Here is a 16,827-nt window from a genome sequence, read left to right on the forward strand (position 1 = left end):
TTGTCTTTCAGGGACCCTTGGCATCCTGGCTGGCTGGCTGCGAGCAGGAGATTTGGGAAGACAGGTAGGGTCTGTGTAATGGAGATGACTTGAAGAGTGACACAGAACCCAACAAGCAAATGACTTGAAGACAGAATTGGTAGAATTGTGTTTGGGGCCAAATTCTCAAACCTTGTAGCTAAGTTTTTTGCATATGAAAATAATTCTTTGTTCATCCTATCTCACGATTCGATTATGAGTATCATCAGTAAGCTAAAACTGTGAATCCTGTTTATTTTTTTAAAAATATATTTTTGTCATGGCTAGATGAGGCTTTTTTTTTTTGCCAAAATGATAATTCTTGAGTAAGAATTTTGGCTATTTTGTAACCTATCTCGTTTATGTTAAGGCTTCCTAATAAGGTTTCAACTTCCTTCAAGCACGAATTGGTATGCATTTCTATTATGTACTTACTGACCTGACTTACTTTATTTCAACTCCAGTATTTCAAAAGAATTGGCAGTTCTTCACTATTTTAACATGAAATAAACAATTTATATTAGTTTTAAATCAACATTCAAAGTTGGGAGAATGTGGAGGAAAATCCTTTAGTGAAATATTCATTTGTGCCTTCTTTCTTGTAGTGGTAGAGATTGAAGGCAGGACCTCATGCATGCTAAGCAAAGGCTCTACCACAGAGCTACATCCCCAGCCCTTGTGATTTTTTTTTCATGATTAAAAGAGAACATAAATTTCAAATTCTTATTTATTTGAGAATTTAAATTTTAGAGATATGTGAACAGCTTACAAATTATTTTTGATGGACAGTGAAAATGATCCTTGCAATATTATTTTGCTTTTGTGAAATTACATTGTTGAAGTCATGAAAATAAAATAAAAATTCTGTGAATAATAAAAAGATTTGCAAAGGGGATAGTAGCATTTTAGCATTCTTTACATTTGTTGTCTACTGGTGCTTAGTTAGTTTCCTACTACTTTTTACTTAATAATGAGTTTGGATCTTGTTTCATCCTGTGATAACTGTGTGACCTTGGGCAAGTTACCTGATGTTTCTAAGCACCTGTTTTCACAACTTTAAAATAGGAACAATAATGTGTTCCTCTAGGGGTTAGCCTGGTGGTGATGTTCATATTATGTAAATGAAGTGAAAGGAATAAATAAAGGTAGTAATAGTGCAGTTTTTAGGCATATCAAAGAAAAAAATGCTTGACCATACAGACCCTTGCATTGGCTACATGGTGGGAAAGCAGGAAAACTGAAAACAGACTGTTACAGTAATTCAGGCAGTAGAGAAGTTCAGCAAATGTTTTGTTATCTGTCGTTTGACTTTTAAAACACTACACTTTTGTATGTCCTACCACTAATAAACTGCCTTTGGACTGCTGAATTTAGACTTCTGTTCATGAGTTAAGTTTGGTGCTCTCATGATTGTTGCTTCCCACACAGTTCGGGTAGCAGTGTTGCCACAGTTATAAAACAGTTTTGGGTGGCTCGTTCTTTTTGGATCTTTCTTTGTGAAAAATGGTAAGAAAGGAAAAAATAAAAATTCTAGATACCAGTGACATTAAGTTTATATCTCCTGAATGTAATGGAATTGTACTAAAAATGGTAATTTCTCAGCCTCAGCTTATTGAATTTGAGTAGCTTTTATCTATGTTTAATTGGAATGGAAGAAAAATCTGAAGAACATACATGAAAAGCTGGAGCTATACTGTGTAAAAAGTAAAGTAAAATTGGAGTTTTACACAGCTTTTAAAAGTCATTCGAATTATATGTGTTTGTCTTGACTTCCACAAAGTTGTTTATTATGTTTATTATGTTAACATATATGTTGAGTTAATGTGCAAAGTCTTGAAATTAAGGTCTATGAAATTTATAGTATGTTGGCATTTCAGCTGTCCCAAGATCTTTGTTTTTAAAGAGTGGGAAGGAGGGAGGGCTTTGTTAGCTCTTTGTTTAGATTAGATCTGTTCCATCATTCTCTATTATGCTGGCCTCTGTTCTTTCAGTTCATTCAACAAATTGAATTGAGCACTATGTGCCTGGCACTATTCTAATTTTGAGGGATGAAGCCGTGAACAAAATAGACAAGTGCTAAAGCAGACATGATGATAAATGCTATAGAGGAAAAGAGGATAGGGAGTCCTGGGAGTAAATTTGGGATTGGCAATTTGGGATTATTTGTAATTTTAGAGTTTCATGGATTGCATCAGAGAGATGGCATCCTGGCTCTCTGGCTGTGAGCAGGAGGTTTGGGAAGACAGGTAGGGTCTGTGTAATGGAGATGACTTGAAGACTGAAATAGAACCATAAAAATGACCTGAAGGAGGTAAGAAATGAATCATGTGGATATCAGTGGGAGGACAAGCAATTGCAGAGGTTCTGAGGCAGGGACATGTTTGAGGAATTTGAAGGGACCCTCATAGCTGAAGTGGAGTGAGTGAGGAGAAAATAGTTGGAGTGGAGGTCAGGATGAGATTAGGGAGCTAAGGGCAGGAAGCAAACTTACATAGAACCTTATACCGCATAAGAAGGCCATTGCATTTATTTTGAGTGAATTGGCAAGCAGAGGAGTGATGGAACAGGATGCTAACTCTTCAGAAAGACCATTGTGACCTTTGTTTTAAGAATAGATTGAAGAAGCAGGCCAGGGGGAGTGGGAAGTGGAAACAGAAGACTAGTAAGAAGGCTATTGCAGTAATCCAAGTAAGAAGTGTGTGGGTTTATTCGGGGTCCTGTGGTAGATGTGTTAAGAGGTTGGATTGTGATTATATGATAAATGCCTAGTTAACAGAATTTCTTGATGAATTGGACTTGGGCTTAAGGGAAAGAGGATGATTCCAGATGGTTTGGCTCCAGAAATTGGGAGAATGGACTTGCCACTTTACTGAGGTGGATAAAACTGAGGGAAGAATACTTTGCATGGAAATGGCTTTTAAACTTTTTAATTTGAAAGCCTAAAATGGTAAGACAAATGAGTCTGAATTTATGGGGAAAAATTCCAGGTATAGATAAAACCTCAGGAGTTACAAGCCTATTGATGGCAAAAACCTGGTTAAGATCACCAGTGGAGTGAATGTGGATATATGAAGAGTCCAAGGTTGGAGCTTTTGAGAATTCAGTGTCAAAAGGAGAAGGGTGAATTCTGCACAGTAGAATGAGAGAGAACAGCCAAGAGATTAGAATTTTTAAGCATCCCAGTGGTCTCTAGCATATAGCAGATGCCCAATAAATATTTGTAGAATGAATGCTGGATAAAGACAACAAACAGGAAGAGTGGATCCTAGAAGCCATGTAAAGAATTTTAAAGAGGGAGTGAACAGCTGTGTTAAATGCTGCAGACTGACCAACTAAGGTAAGGGTGAGAGGAAGCTTTTGGTCTGGGCAGCAAGGAGGTCATGGGTGACATGACAGTGGCACTTTTCATGAAGTGGTGAGGAAGAAAGCCTGATTGGGGTGCTTTTTTTGATATGATAGAACATTAATTGCTGGTCTCACAAATAGTGATTCACATAGATATAACTGAAGTAGTCTGAAGTGTTAATCTGATTTGGGCAAATAATTAAAATATAGAGACAGTTGTTAATGATACTAAATTTTGTATTAATTTAAACATACAAAATTATGAAATTATCAAAAAGAATAAAGAAAATCACATAAAGGATAATGATCATAATGAAATTTCAGTTTATAAAGGCAGACTACTAGGTATAACCATGACTGTGCTTTATTTTATTTTCTTAGTTGTCAATGGACCTTTATTTATTTAATTAATTTATTTATATGTGGTGCTGAGAATTGAACCCAGTGCCTCACACATGCCAGGCAAGCGCTCTACCACTGAGCTGTAACCCCAGCCCATGACTGTTCTTTAAAAAGCCCAAATAGAACATAAAAATGATTCCATATCTGTTAGTAGGAACTTATAAAACTGATAGTCAAAGTTCAGAAGTACATTTGAGTGTTAGATGTGCTTTGAAACATATAATTCCTCTTCATTTCTGTTTTGATAAAGAAAAAGAATTCTGTGTGCATAATAATGTTAAGAATATGGTTAATACTTAAAGAATGCTTGTGACGTACCACATAGCATTTTTAGCTCCTTACATATGTTGCTCTGACTACTTTTAACAAACTATGAGCTGTAACTATAATTAGGAGATAATGTATAGGTAGGATTGTTAAAGGAGAGTTGTTAAAGACCTGAGTGCGAGAGTGAGGGTACAAACCCAGATAGTCTACTCTGAAGCCCCTTCCTGGTGTCATTCCACTCTATTGAGCAGCATGGAGATCATTGGTGACATGATAATAGTATTTTCATGAAGTGGTGGAGAGGAAAGCCTGATTTGGGTGGGTTCAAGAGAATCAGGGCCAGAGAAATTGGGGACTGAGTATAAACACTATTCATTTCTGTTGAAAAGAAAAAGAAACAAATCATCAGAGTTGCACACAGAGCTTCCCATTTGTTACTCTTATTTTGTAATTTGGCAGAAGGTTGCCATGAATTAGTATCGAGTGGTTGTGGGTGGTGCCTAATCTTTTTCTGGATATTGGGAAATATCACATTTACATTTCAGACATCAATTTCTTTACTGAGCAGTGCTAGGGAAAGAGAAAATTGGACATGATATAGTCCTCCAAGGATTTCTGTTAGATTAGTTAAACAGATCTCTGCTTTTAAAAATGTTTGTTTAAAGATATAGCAGTTAAACTTTAAGATATTTTAGGGGTGGTCATAGCTTTGAATAAAATTATGAAGTCTAATTTTGTGAGTGTGTTGATGCATATACATGGTTGTATATATAGTGTTATGTGAACTGCACATAAAAGTGTAGGTACTTACCTTGTCATGTATTCTTTGCCACTTTGATGGTATGCCCTCAAGATAGCCGTTGGTGAGAAATAGAGACAAAGAAAAACACACAGCCTAGGAACACACTAACAACAATTTTATCCCGCTGCATATTTTCATATTTGATCTGCAATAGGCCTTTCTTTTTCCAGCAAGCATTCCTGGTAACATAATTCTGCAGTCTGTTGTGTGTTCCCATGGGAACAGTGTGGTATTTGGTTGAAGACTGGAGCCTGACCAACAGCTTCTACCCAGTAATTGACTCATTGGTGTTTATTCTGTTCCTAGAATTTTACTAGCCACCAGGCTGGCTATACATGCAAGTAACACTTGGTCTCTCCCTTTCTTTGTTACTTAAGATCTGGGAGAAAGAGAAATTTAAAACTTTGACTTAGCTATTGTCCTGGAAAATGTTTAGCTATAACTCAGAAATGTCAGTGATCATATGAGGGTGATCATATGAGTCACATGAGGTGTTAGTTAAAATGCAGATTTCAGGTTCTAATCCAGAAATGCCTGGGTGAGGGGCTGCAGCTATGGCTCAATGGTAATGCCCTCGTCTGGCATCTGTGAGGCACTGGGTTCAGTCCTCAGCACCACATAAAAATAAATAAATAAAATAAAGGTATTGTATCCAACTACAACTAAAAAAACCCCAAAAAACAGTTGCCTGGGTGATGTTGGTAGAGGTGATCCTTGGTCTATACTGAGAAATACTGTGTTCTTTGAAGCATAGGGGTTCATGAAGACTTCATAGAGGTGATAATTCTGAGGTGGTATATTATTTTCTTATTTTTATGTGTTTGTGTGCCTGTATGTGGGTGGAGGGGCAGGGGGTGGGGTGGGTGGAGCACCACACAGAGGAAGAAAAGGGTATAGTTGGGTGGGGGATAGGTTAGGTATTCTGGAAGTAATGGAAGAATTGAAGGTGAGACAGCACTTAGTCTTAAGAAAAATCATGTTTTTGATTGGTGCTGGTTTACAATGCAGAAGATAAAACACACCTCTATATCTTCAAGAGAAACAAGTTCTATTTTAAGTTTCAAATAATCAACATATACTATATGTTTTGGTTACTGAGAATCAAAGGCCAAGATAGGGCGCCTAAAGGACAATTTGACTTATGAAAACTTTTCCTCAAATTAATGTACTAGTTAATTTTGCCTAAGACCAATATTACTATTTTGAGTCGCTTATTTTTTTAAAAAAATATTTTTAGTTGTAGTTGGACACAATACCTTTATTTTTATTTATTTATTTTTATGTGGTGCTGAGGATCGAACCCAGCATGCCTCGCATGTGCTGGGTGAGCACTCTACCGCTGAAACACAACCCCAACCCCTTGAGCAGCTTATTTTTTTTAAAAAAAGGTTTTTAAAGAAAATTTAAATTGCTGAGTTCTTTCTGTCTTGATAATTTCCCTTAGTACATATAAGGGTTTCAGAATCCTTCAGTTGACATACTTATAGGAAGTATAAGGGTACCAAAGAACTAAAAAAGAGGTAGAAAGCAATATGACCTGGAATTTAAATCATAATTTTGGCAGCATGAATTAGATACATTAGTGGGAAATAATCAAGCAAGATGAAGAGATTACTTATGTATGAATTAAGTAATTAGCATTATTAAAATGTTTGAATAGCTCAGTTGGTTAGTATATTGCATCTGTGAATAATAATAATATTGCTTGAACCTTTTTTTTTCCAGATGAATTTGCATATGATTAATAGATAAGTACTTTTATAGAACACTTTTTAAATGGATTTCCTTTCTTTTGGTTGTTTTAAAACCCTGGTGAAGGTAGACTTCCATTCTTTGCAAAGATGCTATATAATATTTCATTATTTGAAGACACTAAATCAGTACATCCTTACCTGATTTCAGAATAATACTGCAGGTATTAAGTGATGATTATTTTTAGAATATATGTTCTCTGTATTTTGAAGCAGGAAAATTTTCATTTTTACTATGCATATTCTGTCCTTTCACAGTTCTTCAGCACAATTAAAATTCTCTTTGTCTTCTTATTTTTTTAAGGGTCTGAAAAGCCCTCCAGAGAGCCTCAGTGATCTCGGTGCTATTGAGAGTCTCCGGGTCCCTGGAAAGGTATTGATCTACATGTGTGAGCGTGACTTTTCACTTTCTTAAGAAAATATTATTGCCTCTGGATAATAATTGGTTCACAGAAGCTTTTCTTTCCCATAGGCTAATGATTGTTATGATAAACTGGGTAAATTTTAAGTGTACTTTAGGTGTAGGGCTTGTTTGTGCTTTCATTACTCATTGGGATGCTTATGATTCATTTTAGTACAGTAAGGGAACTGCAGACTCGATAAATTAATAACCTAATAAAATTAAAGTCTGTTATATGTGGTTCCTAGCCTGGAAGCGTATGTGTGTGTGTGGTGTGTGTGTGTGTGTGTGTGTGTGGTGTGTGTGTGTGTGTGTGTCCACACACACGTTTTATATATACAGCCAATAATTATATATATAAATTAGTAATATTATATAAATCATAAATTTTTTGGTAAATCGTTTTGGACTTAATTTATGTGGTTATATATAATCTATAAGTACGTATGTGTATATTTAATTTATTAATGAATCTGTTGTAATTTGAAGAAATAAGGTAAAATAATTTACTACTTTTTAAAACTGTAACATTCTGAGCCAAAATTTATAGCTAATTGTGTTTTGTTTTGGGCATAGATTTTTGAATAAGCACCTAAGGCATAACTTACACTGAACTTCATGTATCTCAGATTTTAATCCTTTTGTATTCATTTGAATTTCTCAAGTTTACAAGTTTAATATATGTCATTTAGAAGCTAGGTGGCTTCCAGCTTCTCCTGGGAGAATTATTAACCATTGTTAAGTCCCTGCTGTTTCTCTGGAATGTGGCCTTGCAAACAGCAGCTCCACTACAGATAAAAGCTAGCAATTCTCAATGTCTGCTCTTAGGATTTTAATTTGAGGACCATATTTGAAAGTCATTTATTTTCTGTGTTCAGCATTTTAATTCATAGGGATGCTTCTCTTACTAAGTAATCAAAAGCTTCTTCTTACACCTCAATGTCAGCTACTTAGCAGGATGATTTCCTTTCTCTTTGAGACTCTTTTCCTGCTATAGTGAATTTTTTGTTTACTGCTTAGCTTTTATGTTAGGGCAGACCCCAAAGGACAGATCCAAACACATTGTCTAAATACAGTGAAATTCCAGCCAGTTTTTTAGCATGAAATGGGCCAGACAAAACTTAGAGTCATGTTTGAATACTGTAATTTTATAAAATGTATTAAAGATTATTGACTGTGGTACAATTGGGAAGTGAGTGATAACCATATGTCCTAATTGACAGACAGTTCTCTTTATTTTTATTTTACTTAAAAAGATTATTGGCTGGGCACAGTGTGCATGCCTATAAATCTCAGTGATTCGAAAGGCTGAGGAAGGAGAATTACAGGTAGTGAACCTCATTAAAAAATACATGAATGTATTAATAAAAACTTTCTGTTGTCTTTAAACCATGGATTTTGATGTTTTTCCAGTAATGGTGGGCAGTGGATTTATGATTATCTCTTTACCTAGTCTTATGGACTCTCCACCCAAGCCCCATCAGTACTTTTGAGATAACTGGCTCTGGGTAGAGTGGCTAGTCTGGTATCACAAGATCAGCAAATGAAAATGATTCAGGTGACAATTAAGCCTGGGGCAGTGGTCCTTTCTGGCACATACTGAGAACCTAAGTTACTTAGATTGTGAAATAGTTATAATAGTGAAATTATATTAATAACTACACTATAAATATATGCTTATTATAAATAAAATAATAAATAATATAATCCTTTATTCTAAAAAAGCCTTAAAAGCTCCTGGTGCCCATCTGTTCTTTTTGGGCTCTCTTGCAACATCACCAGAGCTGGAGGGGAAGCAGAGCTTCTGCCTTCTCTGACTGTTTTTCAGAACTAAAGAGTTGCTCAGTTCAGAATGCAGTAAAGCTCAGTCAGTGAACTGAATAGGACATGGTGGTATTGGTAGTCAGTATTAAAAATGACAGTTAAGACTCATTTTCAGAAACACACAGTGTAGTCTAGTATAACTTTAATGCTTAGTATATTTTTCACAGGTTGGATGTGACTTCATATTTAAATCATATAAACATTTTAAATGATTTATTTTGTATAGTTGCTTTGAAATTAATGTGCATCTAGTTCTTGGTGACCTGAAATTTTATATTTTCAAAAATGATCTTTATTGATTTTTTTTCAAATTATTAAAAGCATTTCAACAAAATGGAAAACATTCATTTGAAGTGGTGATTTTATTTTAAAGTAGCTTTTCCTTTAAAAGTTCCATATAATGCAAACAGAAAACATGGTAAATAGAAAAAGGAACCAAAAACCAAAATCACAGAAATCATCTACGTTGTTCATTGCCCTCTTATATTCTCCCTATGCATTTTCAACAAATTTTTTGAGCACCTACTATGTGCTAGACACACTGTAGGGACTGTCAGTACAGCTGTAGAAAGACAGCATCTTTTCCAAAAGCCAAAACTTTCCTTGTCTGAGGGAGTTTATTTACATCAATTAGAAGGAAGGCAGATAGCAAACAAGATAATTGTAAATTATGACAGATTCTAGAAAGGAAATAGGGAAATGATATAACACCTCTTTTTTCCTGGCAAATATGGTATCATACTCTAAAAATTATTTTGAAGCTTGTGTTTTAAACTGGTAATATATATTACATAGAAAATGTTTATAGTATATTACTAGATGTAGAATGCAAGCTGCCCATACTTTGGCAGATATTTTTTGGGATTTAACAATTTATACTATTTAAGTGGTTAATTTAAATGCTTGTATGGAGAAAATATATATATTTGTTCCAATTAGGTACACATGACAGTAGAGTGTATTTTGACATATTACATGGAGTATACATGGAGTATAACTTGGGATCCCATTCTTATGTTTGTACATGGTGTGGAGTTTCACTGGTGTTGTATTCATTAATAAAGGAAAGTTATGTTTGATTCATTCTGCTCTTTCCTATTCTGATCACCGCTTTCTTCCCTTTATTCCCATTTGTCGAATCCAGTGAATTTCTATTCTTCTCTCCCCTTTTCTCTTGTTGTGTGTTTGCATCCTCATATCAGAGAGAATTAATTAATTAATAGTAGTATTAATTAGCCTCATATCAGTAGTATTCCATTGTGTGTATGTACTGCATTTTCTTTATGCATTTGTCTGTTGGAGGGCACCTAGGTTGGTTCCATTGCTTAACTATTGTGAATTGAGCTGTTATAAACATTGATGTGGCTGCATCACTGTAGTATGTTGATTTTAAGTCTTTGGGTACCAAGGAGTGGGATAACTGGGTCAAATTGTGGTTCAGTCCAATTTTCTGAGGAATCATGGAGAAACTTTTAAATGTTAACTTCATTTAGTAGCACTGCATCACACAGGTAGAAGATAAAAAAAAAAATAAGGTATCCCTGCTCTTCAGAATGGGCCCATTTCTATTGCTTTTCTAAGTTATAACAAACGTTTTCAAGGCAGAAATAGATTAGCTTAAGTTGTGTTACATTGAGAGATCCTAGTGAAAAGGATAAGTAGGGGAGAGATATTAGGATGAATTGAGTGAAATGGCTGTTGATTTAGATTACAAATGTTGAATCTTGGCAAATTTCATGTGGTTCAACTTAATAGAAAAAGGAACGTAGTGAAGGGGAACTGAAGAAGTGCATTTGGGTATCTGATAAGCTAGAAGGTACTGTTTATTTTATTCTATTTCAAGAACTTATAAATACAAAGAGGGAAGAAATCTTAAAAGTCATCTAGTACAATTTCTAGATTTTATAGACAAGATAATATTGTTCTTCATTATAAGAGGAGATGTAAGTCAAATGGTAATCCATATACTGGCATTTCGGGATTTTGGTGAATAAAATAATATAGAAAAGTGAAAACATGATCACAAGAATGGACAAATGGGAAATATAAGATCGATTCAAACAAATTTCAATTTTGAGGACAGTTTTTGTGGGAAAAAGGAAAATGATCTAAAATTCTGTTCTTGGGAAATGGGGTTCTGTTACATTTCAAATTAGTGGGATTTTTATACAGAGGAAGTGATTAAAATACATTATTTTTATTATGTAAGTGTGTTGTAAACCTGGATTAAAATAATGCCATACAATAACCTTTTATAAAATTTTTCCATAAATTATTGTGCTGAAACCTCTTTTCAAATTGTAACCTCATCAGTATTCCACTAGATGGCACTGAAAGGCTGGAGGAAAACGGAGTAGGCTTCAAAAGCTATGTTTTATTTAACACACACACACAAACTGATGAACCGGCTACTTTTGATGGATTATTATTGTTGTTCTAGGAGGATTTTAAGAAAATGCGCCATTTCCCCATGTAATCAGACATCTGGCAATTCATTATAAACTTATGTGGTACATGGTTTTAGGGTATCTGTTATCTTAAAGTAGGTTTTGGATCCTTTTTCATTTTGGAAGCAGATCAAATCTGTTTCACTAAAATAGATTTATGACTTTAATAATACTGATTGAATATTGAAAACTTAATATTTTGCTCTTCCTTTTAGCTCTATATGGATTTTGGTGGCTAATTTTTTTTTTTTGCTTTCAATTACAGCTTTAATGTGATGTGACCTTTATAATATTAAGGCTTCTGTTTAGAATTTATTATAACAGAATAGCTTTTTATCTTGCCTGATGAAAAGATGCCAGCAGTTAAAAAAATAAACCCATGCTTTACAAGAGCATTTCTTGCTATCCTGCATTCTTACCCTTCAAAACATACACACACACACACACACACACACACATATTCTGCCACTTAGATAAGTATAATCAAGTATATAATGTGAACTGTGTTCTAATAAAGCAAGTATAGAAAGGGGGAGTTGGGGTTTCAGTATTCTGCAGAAATTTGAAACCTATGGAGATTTTACATTTGTCTTTTTGTTCGAATAAAAACTTACTGCTGAAAATTGAGATTCTTAGCTGTTCTGTGGATTTAAAAATTTGGTTAGATTATTTTTCAAAATTAAAGAGACTATCAAGTTTAATAATGATGAGCAGAACTGTTATTCTGTCATGACTAACTTTTTGTACTTATAAAAGTGAATTGAATTGAAACTCCTGAACTTGAGTTAGTATTTTCAATTAGTATGCTCATTTTAGATAAGTTGAAAGTAGTGGTTAAATACAAAATTTATAGCTGCTAGTTTCCTTCGTAAACTTGGGTCTATTTCCTTAAGAGATGGACTCTTATGTTCATCTTTTCTTGTCTAGTTCCCTAGAAACCATAAATATACTGGGACTGTTTTCTAACACCTTACAATTGAAGGCTCAGATTGTTTTATGTACTTGAATCCCCAGTTCTCATAATACCTTTTGTTTTTATGTGGAGAGGAAAAGAAATCAGAGATGTTGACTTAAATTTCTGTGATGACTATTTTTCTTCACTTTTCATTAAGTTACATTTATAATGTATATTTTATGTGTATGTTCATGTAGTTTTATTTCAGAGATGGTCAAAATAGGAAAATTGTTAGTATTATATACAGCTTTATGTTATGACTGCTGGATAAAAGAACCTCTGAAATATTGAATAATATTTTTATTGTCTTCGACTTTCCTGAAGTAATCCTGCTTAGTTTATTATGTTAAGAAAGTATGGAATATTTGGTTTATTTTTGATATAGCATCTGGTCTAGTGATATATGTTAAGATACTTTATTTTTAGAAAAGGAAAATTTAGTTCATGTATATATAAATGTATTGGAATTTAAAAAAAAAATTCTGTTACATTTGATTACCTCTTGATGTATGTACAGAGTCTTTCCTTTGACAGTTGTCCTTCCTGCAGGGAGCTATCCTTATTGCTTGAACCTGTTATATGCCTTCCTGAGTTTACTTATACCTTGTTTTATATTTGTGACCCTATCCCCACAGTTTCTGAAATTTGAAATGATCCCTATTCTAATATTCTCTAAATGCCACCTCTTCCATTGATTTTTTTTTGTACCTCTCCTCTGCCTTGTCAACTATTTACTTATGTATTTGACTCACTTATTTGAGGGAGGAGCTGAATTTTACTGATCTGCATTCCTGTGTCACCTAGTCTTGGGAATTTTTACATAAGGGGAATAAAAATAATTGTTTGTTAAATGGAATTATATTGACTGGGAAAGGTGAGGTGGTAGGGCCTTGACAGTAGTTGTGTTAGTTCATACTGAAAGAAGGGAGAGAGAATACATTTGCTCAGTTTTACCTTTTGTTTACCCTCATCTGCAGTTATATTTTTTACTTTATTTGTAGTTTTCTCCAGCATTAATTCTGGAATGACACTGATACATTTTAGGTGTAGTTGCCATTGGCAGGCAAGTATGGCCCTTTGATAGTCTGTAGTTGTTGACGAATTGTTCTTGGATTTTCAGATTTTACAGAGCACTTATCCCATTATTAATGTTAATATATATTTAGTTATGTATTATATGACTCAAATTTTACTGTCAAGATAAACCCTTTAAACATTTTATTAATAATACAACAAGTTTATACAACTGAAATATTTTATTTCTAGCTTAGCTTAAATATCCCAGTATCATTGTAACCTTTTTCCTTAAATCACGTAATTTAATATGGTATAGAGAATTTCATTTGGTACTCCCCTCCCACTCAGTTTTGTCTTTATATTTTTTTGTAGGAAATCTTTTGTTTATGTAAAGTACTTGACAAATTCATTCTATTTTAGATACAAAATTACATATTTTTGTACATCTCACATCCTAGGAAATCAGTTTATATCATGGCAAAATTGTGGTGTAATTATATTAAGAGTTTGCATTGTAACTGATTTTATTTTTCCAATGTATATGCATAAGATATTCTTGTCACTAACATTTGCCATTATTTCTAATTAGAAGAAAGAATCTTTTTATTAAGAATTTGTGAAAAATTTTGACTTTCAAAACAAGAACACATTGCATTTTTGTTTTATATTTCTTTTCAATACAATTAACTATTAATTTTAGTTTGATCAGTGACTATTAACTACAGTGTTCCTTGGCACTATGGAACATAATGATGGAGAATAGAAGTGATCTCAGTTCTCAAGAAGTGTCTAATTTGGTTGAGCAGGCAGTCTTAACAACAGTGAAGTATTTAGAGATTGAAGAGGTAGAAGCCTTCTTACAGACCAGAAGTGCAGTGGCGCTAAAAAAAAAAAAAAAAAAAGAAAGAACGAAACATCATCTAGATTCTTTTCAGAATGGAGTGTGTCTGAATTGAATTTAGATGTAGATTTCACATAGAAGCCATCAAATTGACTGAAAGGAGAAGATTTTGTATTTTTTTTTTCGGGCTGCAGTGTCACTTTGGGACATTTGTTTTGGTACTTAATATATAATTTCAGCATGGTGTCATATGCCAGTGGCATTTATACATTTAATATGAAAATAATTGTCTATTTAAATTTTTGGCTTGGCTACATACTTTATATTTTTCAGTCTTAGCAAATTTTGCATTTTAATTTTTTTTGCACTTTATCAAATACATTTATTTGCTTATAATGCTGCAGAATTACTAGGTAGTAGGCATAGCCTATGAATTCCAGTAGTAATTATGACCCAGAAGTCATTGAGGTGATATTCCCTTTACAGGAATGTTTTTTCCCCTGGTACTGGAGATTGTACTCAGGACCTGCACATGCCAGGCAAATACTCTACTGCTGACCTACAGTCCCAGCCCCTGATGTTCCCTTTTTGTATGGTGAGACAGATTTTAGAGTGTTGCTGAGCTGATAAAATGAGCTGGGCATGGTTGTGCATGCCTGTACTCCTGGCAACTCAGGAAACTGAGCAGGAGGATCTCAAGTTAGAGGCTAGCCTTAGCAACTTAGGTAGGCCCTAAATAACTTAGCAAGACTTTGTCTCAAAATTAAAAAAAAAAAAAAATTAAAGTACCCTTGGGTTCAATTCCCCAGTACCAATTAAATAAATATAAAAGTAAAAAGATAAAATGAGTGTGTATGTGATAGGTTTAGGTAGTTACTTTTCTTTTTTTAAACATTTAAGTTCTTTTAACTTTGTTGGCACTCAAGGAGTAAATTGTAAAATCCAAATTATTAAACTGGCTAGTTTTCATTTTCCAGTAGATAAGTAGTTTTAAAGTTTTTGGCTATTTCCTAATTTTCCACAAATTTTTATCGTTTCTAATTTGTTTGTGTCCTTGGTTAGGATGATTTTTGGAAGATATGTGATGGTTAAGACACATAATCATTTATTTCCATGTAAATGGAATTCTTGCAATTATCAGTATTATAATTGTGACTTTTTTTCTTTAAAGGAGGAATTCAGGGAACTTCGAGAACAGCCAAGTGACCCTCAAGCTGAACAAGAGCTAATTAACAGTATTGAACAAGTATATTTTTCTGCAGACTCATTTGATATTGTCAGATATGAGCTGGAGGTAAAAGAAAACTTTGATTAAAACCTATCAAAAACCTGTTTGGTTCTTGGATTGATTTAATGAGATTTGAATGTTTTTAAGGAGCACTTATAGGTCTATGATTATCATATTGTGCTTTAATGAACTTTGAGCATTATTTAAAGATCCAATTATTTTTGAAAATGTGATTTTAAATACATCTGTAGAGCATTGGTCAGGGAAACATTGCTGTGTTTTTATCTTTCACCTGTTAGCAATTAATATGTTATCATACTATTTCTGTTTTATATTGGCTAAATATATTTAGAAAAACAGACTTTTGATCATAAATGTGTATTATGATAAAAACCCTTATGCAATGTTGTTTACAATATTGCATTTTGAATTTATAGGAACTTCAAAAAATTAGAATTTTAAAATTTGGTTTTAGGCAAAACTAAGTGCAGTACAAAGTCAGTCAGTCCCCAAGTTATTCTGAAGTTTCATTTATCAATTGTTAAGACTTGCAGCCTATTTCCCTATGTGCACAATGGTGTGCATATTTTTGCTTGTTTCCTATATTACCCTCTAAAAGCTGATATAATCCAGAATGTAGTCCAAAAACTGTCACTGTCACATTGTAGAACTTAGTTACCATTTATAATATTTCAGAGGGAAAGTCTTTTTGATTTCTATTGTAGACAAGTAGGGACATATCTGTGGCTGGTAAAGTGAGGGATTAGAGTTAAGAATTTTTCTCACATTTTCCTGGAAACATTATCTTCCAGCTTAGGGGCCAGGCACCCCAGTAGTAGTGGGATTTTCTAAGGGTCAAAGTAGCACAGTGAAGGAACAAGGCTGGTGAGGTTTGAAGTCAGACAGTTGTGTAAAAATTATGTGTAGGCTTTTGTGGCTGGAGTCCAGTAAGGGAGGTTGAGAGGACAGGAAAAATGAAGGGCAGTCAGTGTGACAGGTGACAATGTTCTGAATGCAGATTGTAGTTCATGAGTCAAAGGCATTTAGGTAAATGAAATGAAATTATGCAGTTTATGGTTTTATTCTTTCTTTCTTTTTTTGTATAGAAGCTCCCACCTGTTCTCAATTTGCAAGAATTAGAGGAGTATAGAGACAAATTGAAACAACAGCAAGCTGCAGTAAGTAAAGAATATTTCTTTCTGACAAAACACAATAGAGAGGTATAATGTTCGTAGATTTCATGGTTTTAACTAATATATTAAAATAGAAACAAATCCTGTTGTTTAATATGACTGAATCAGATAGTATATTTATATTAAAATTTTAATACATATGCAGTTTTCCTCATGTTATTTTGATAGATTTGCTCCTAGAACTTGGAGTTCTCTCTGGAATCCTAAATGTGATCAAAGAACTTAGAACTTGTTTTCAGTTTAGTAAGTACCTCAGGCTCTGTGATATGTGCATGACTTCCCTACCTATAATATTGTAATGGAGTATTTTTATCTCACAATTAAGGTCCACATATTT

At 33.7% G+C, this 16,827-nt stretch overlaps 1 protein-coding gene across 1 annotated transcript in view; it reads left to right on the top strand.

Moving 5' to 3' along the window:
* Positions 1–16,827, top strand: part of Vps50 (VPS50 subunit of EARP/GARPII complex) — a 121,314-nt gene that overhangs the window by 436 nt on the left and 104,051 nt on the right. Inside the window, exons 2-4 of the mRNA XM_026391546.2 lie at positions 6,890–6,958; positions 15,241–15,363; positions 16,404–16,475. Coding sequence (XP_026247331.1) covers positions 6,890–6,958; positions 15,241–15,363; positions 16,404–16,475 — 264 coding nt within the window. The remainder of the gene's footprint in view (positions 1–6,889; positions 6,959–15,240; positions 15,364–16,403; positions 16,476–16,827) is intronic.

Source organism: Urocitellus parryii, chromosome 3 (assembly GCF_045843805.1).
Source record: "Urocitellus parryii isolate mUroPar1 chromosome 3, mUroPar1.hap1, whole genome shotgun sequence".
Taxonomy (NCBI): Eukaryota; Metazoa; Chordata; class Mammalia; order Rodentia; family Sciuridae; genus Urocitellus; species Urocitellus parryii.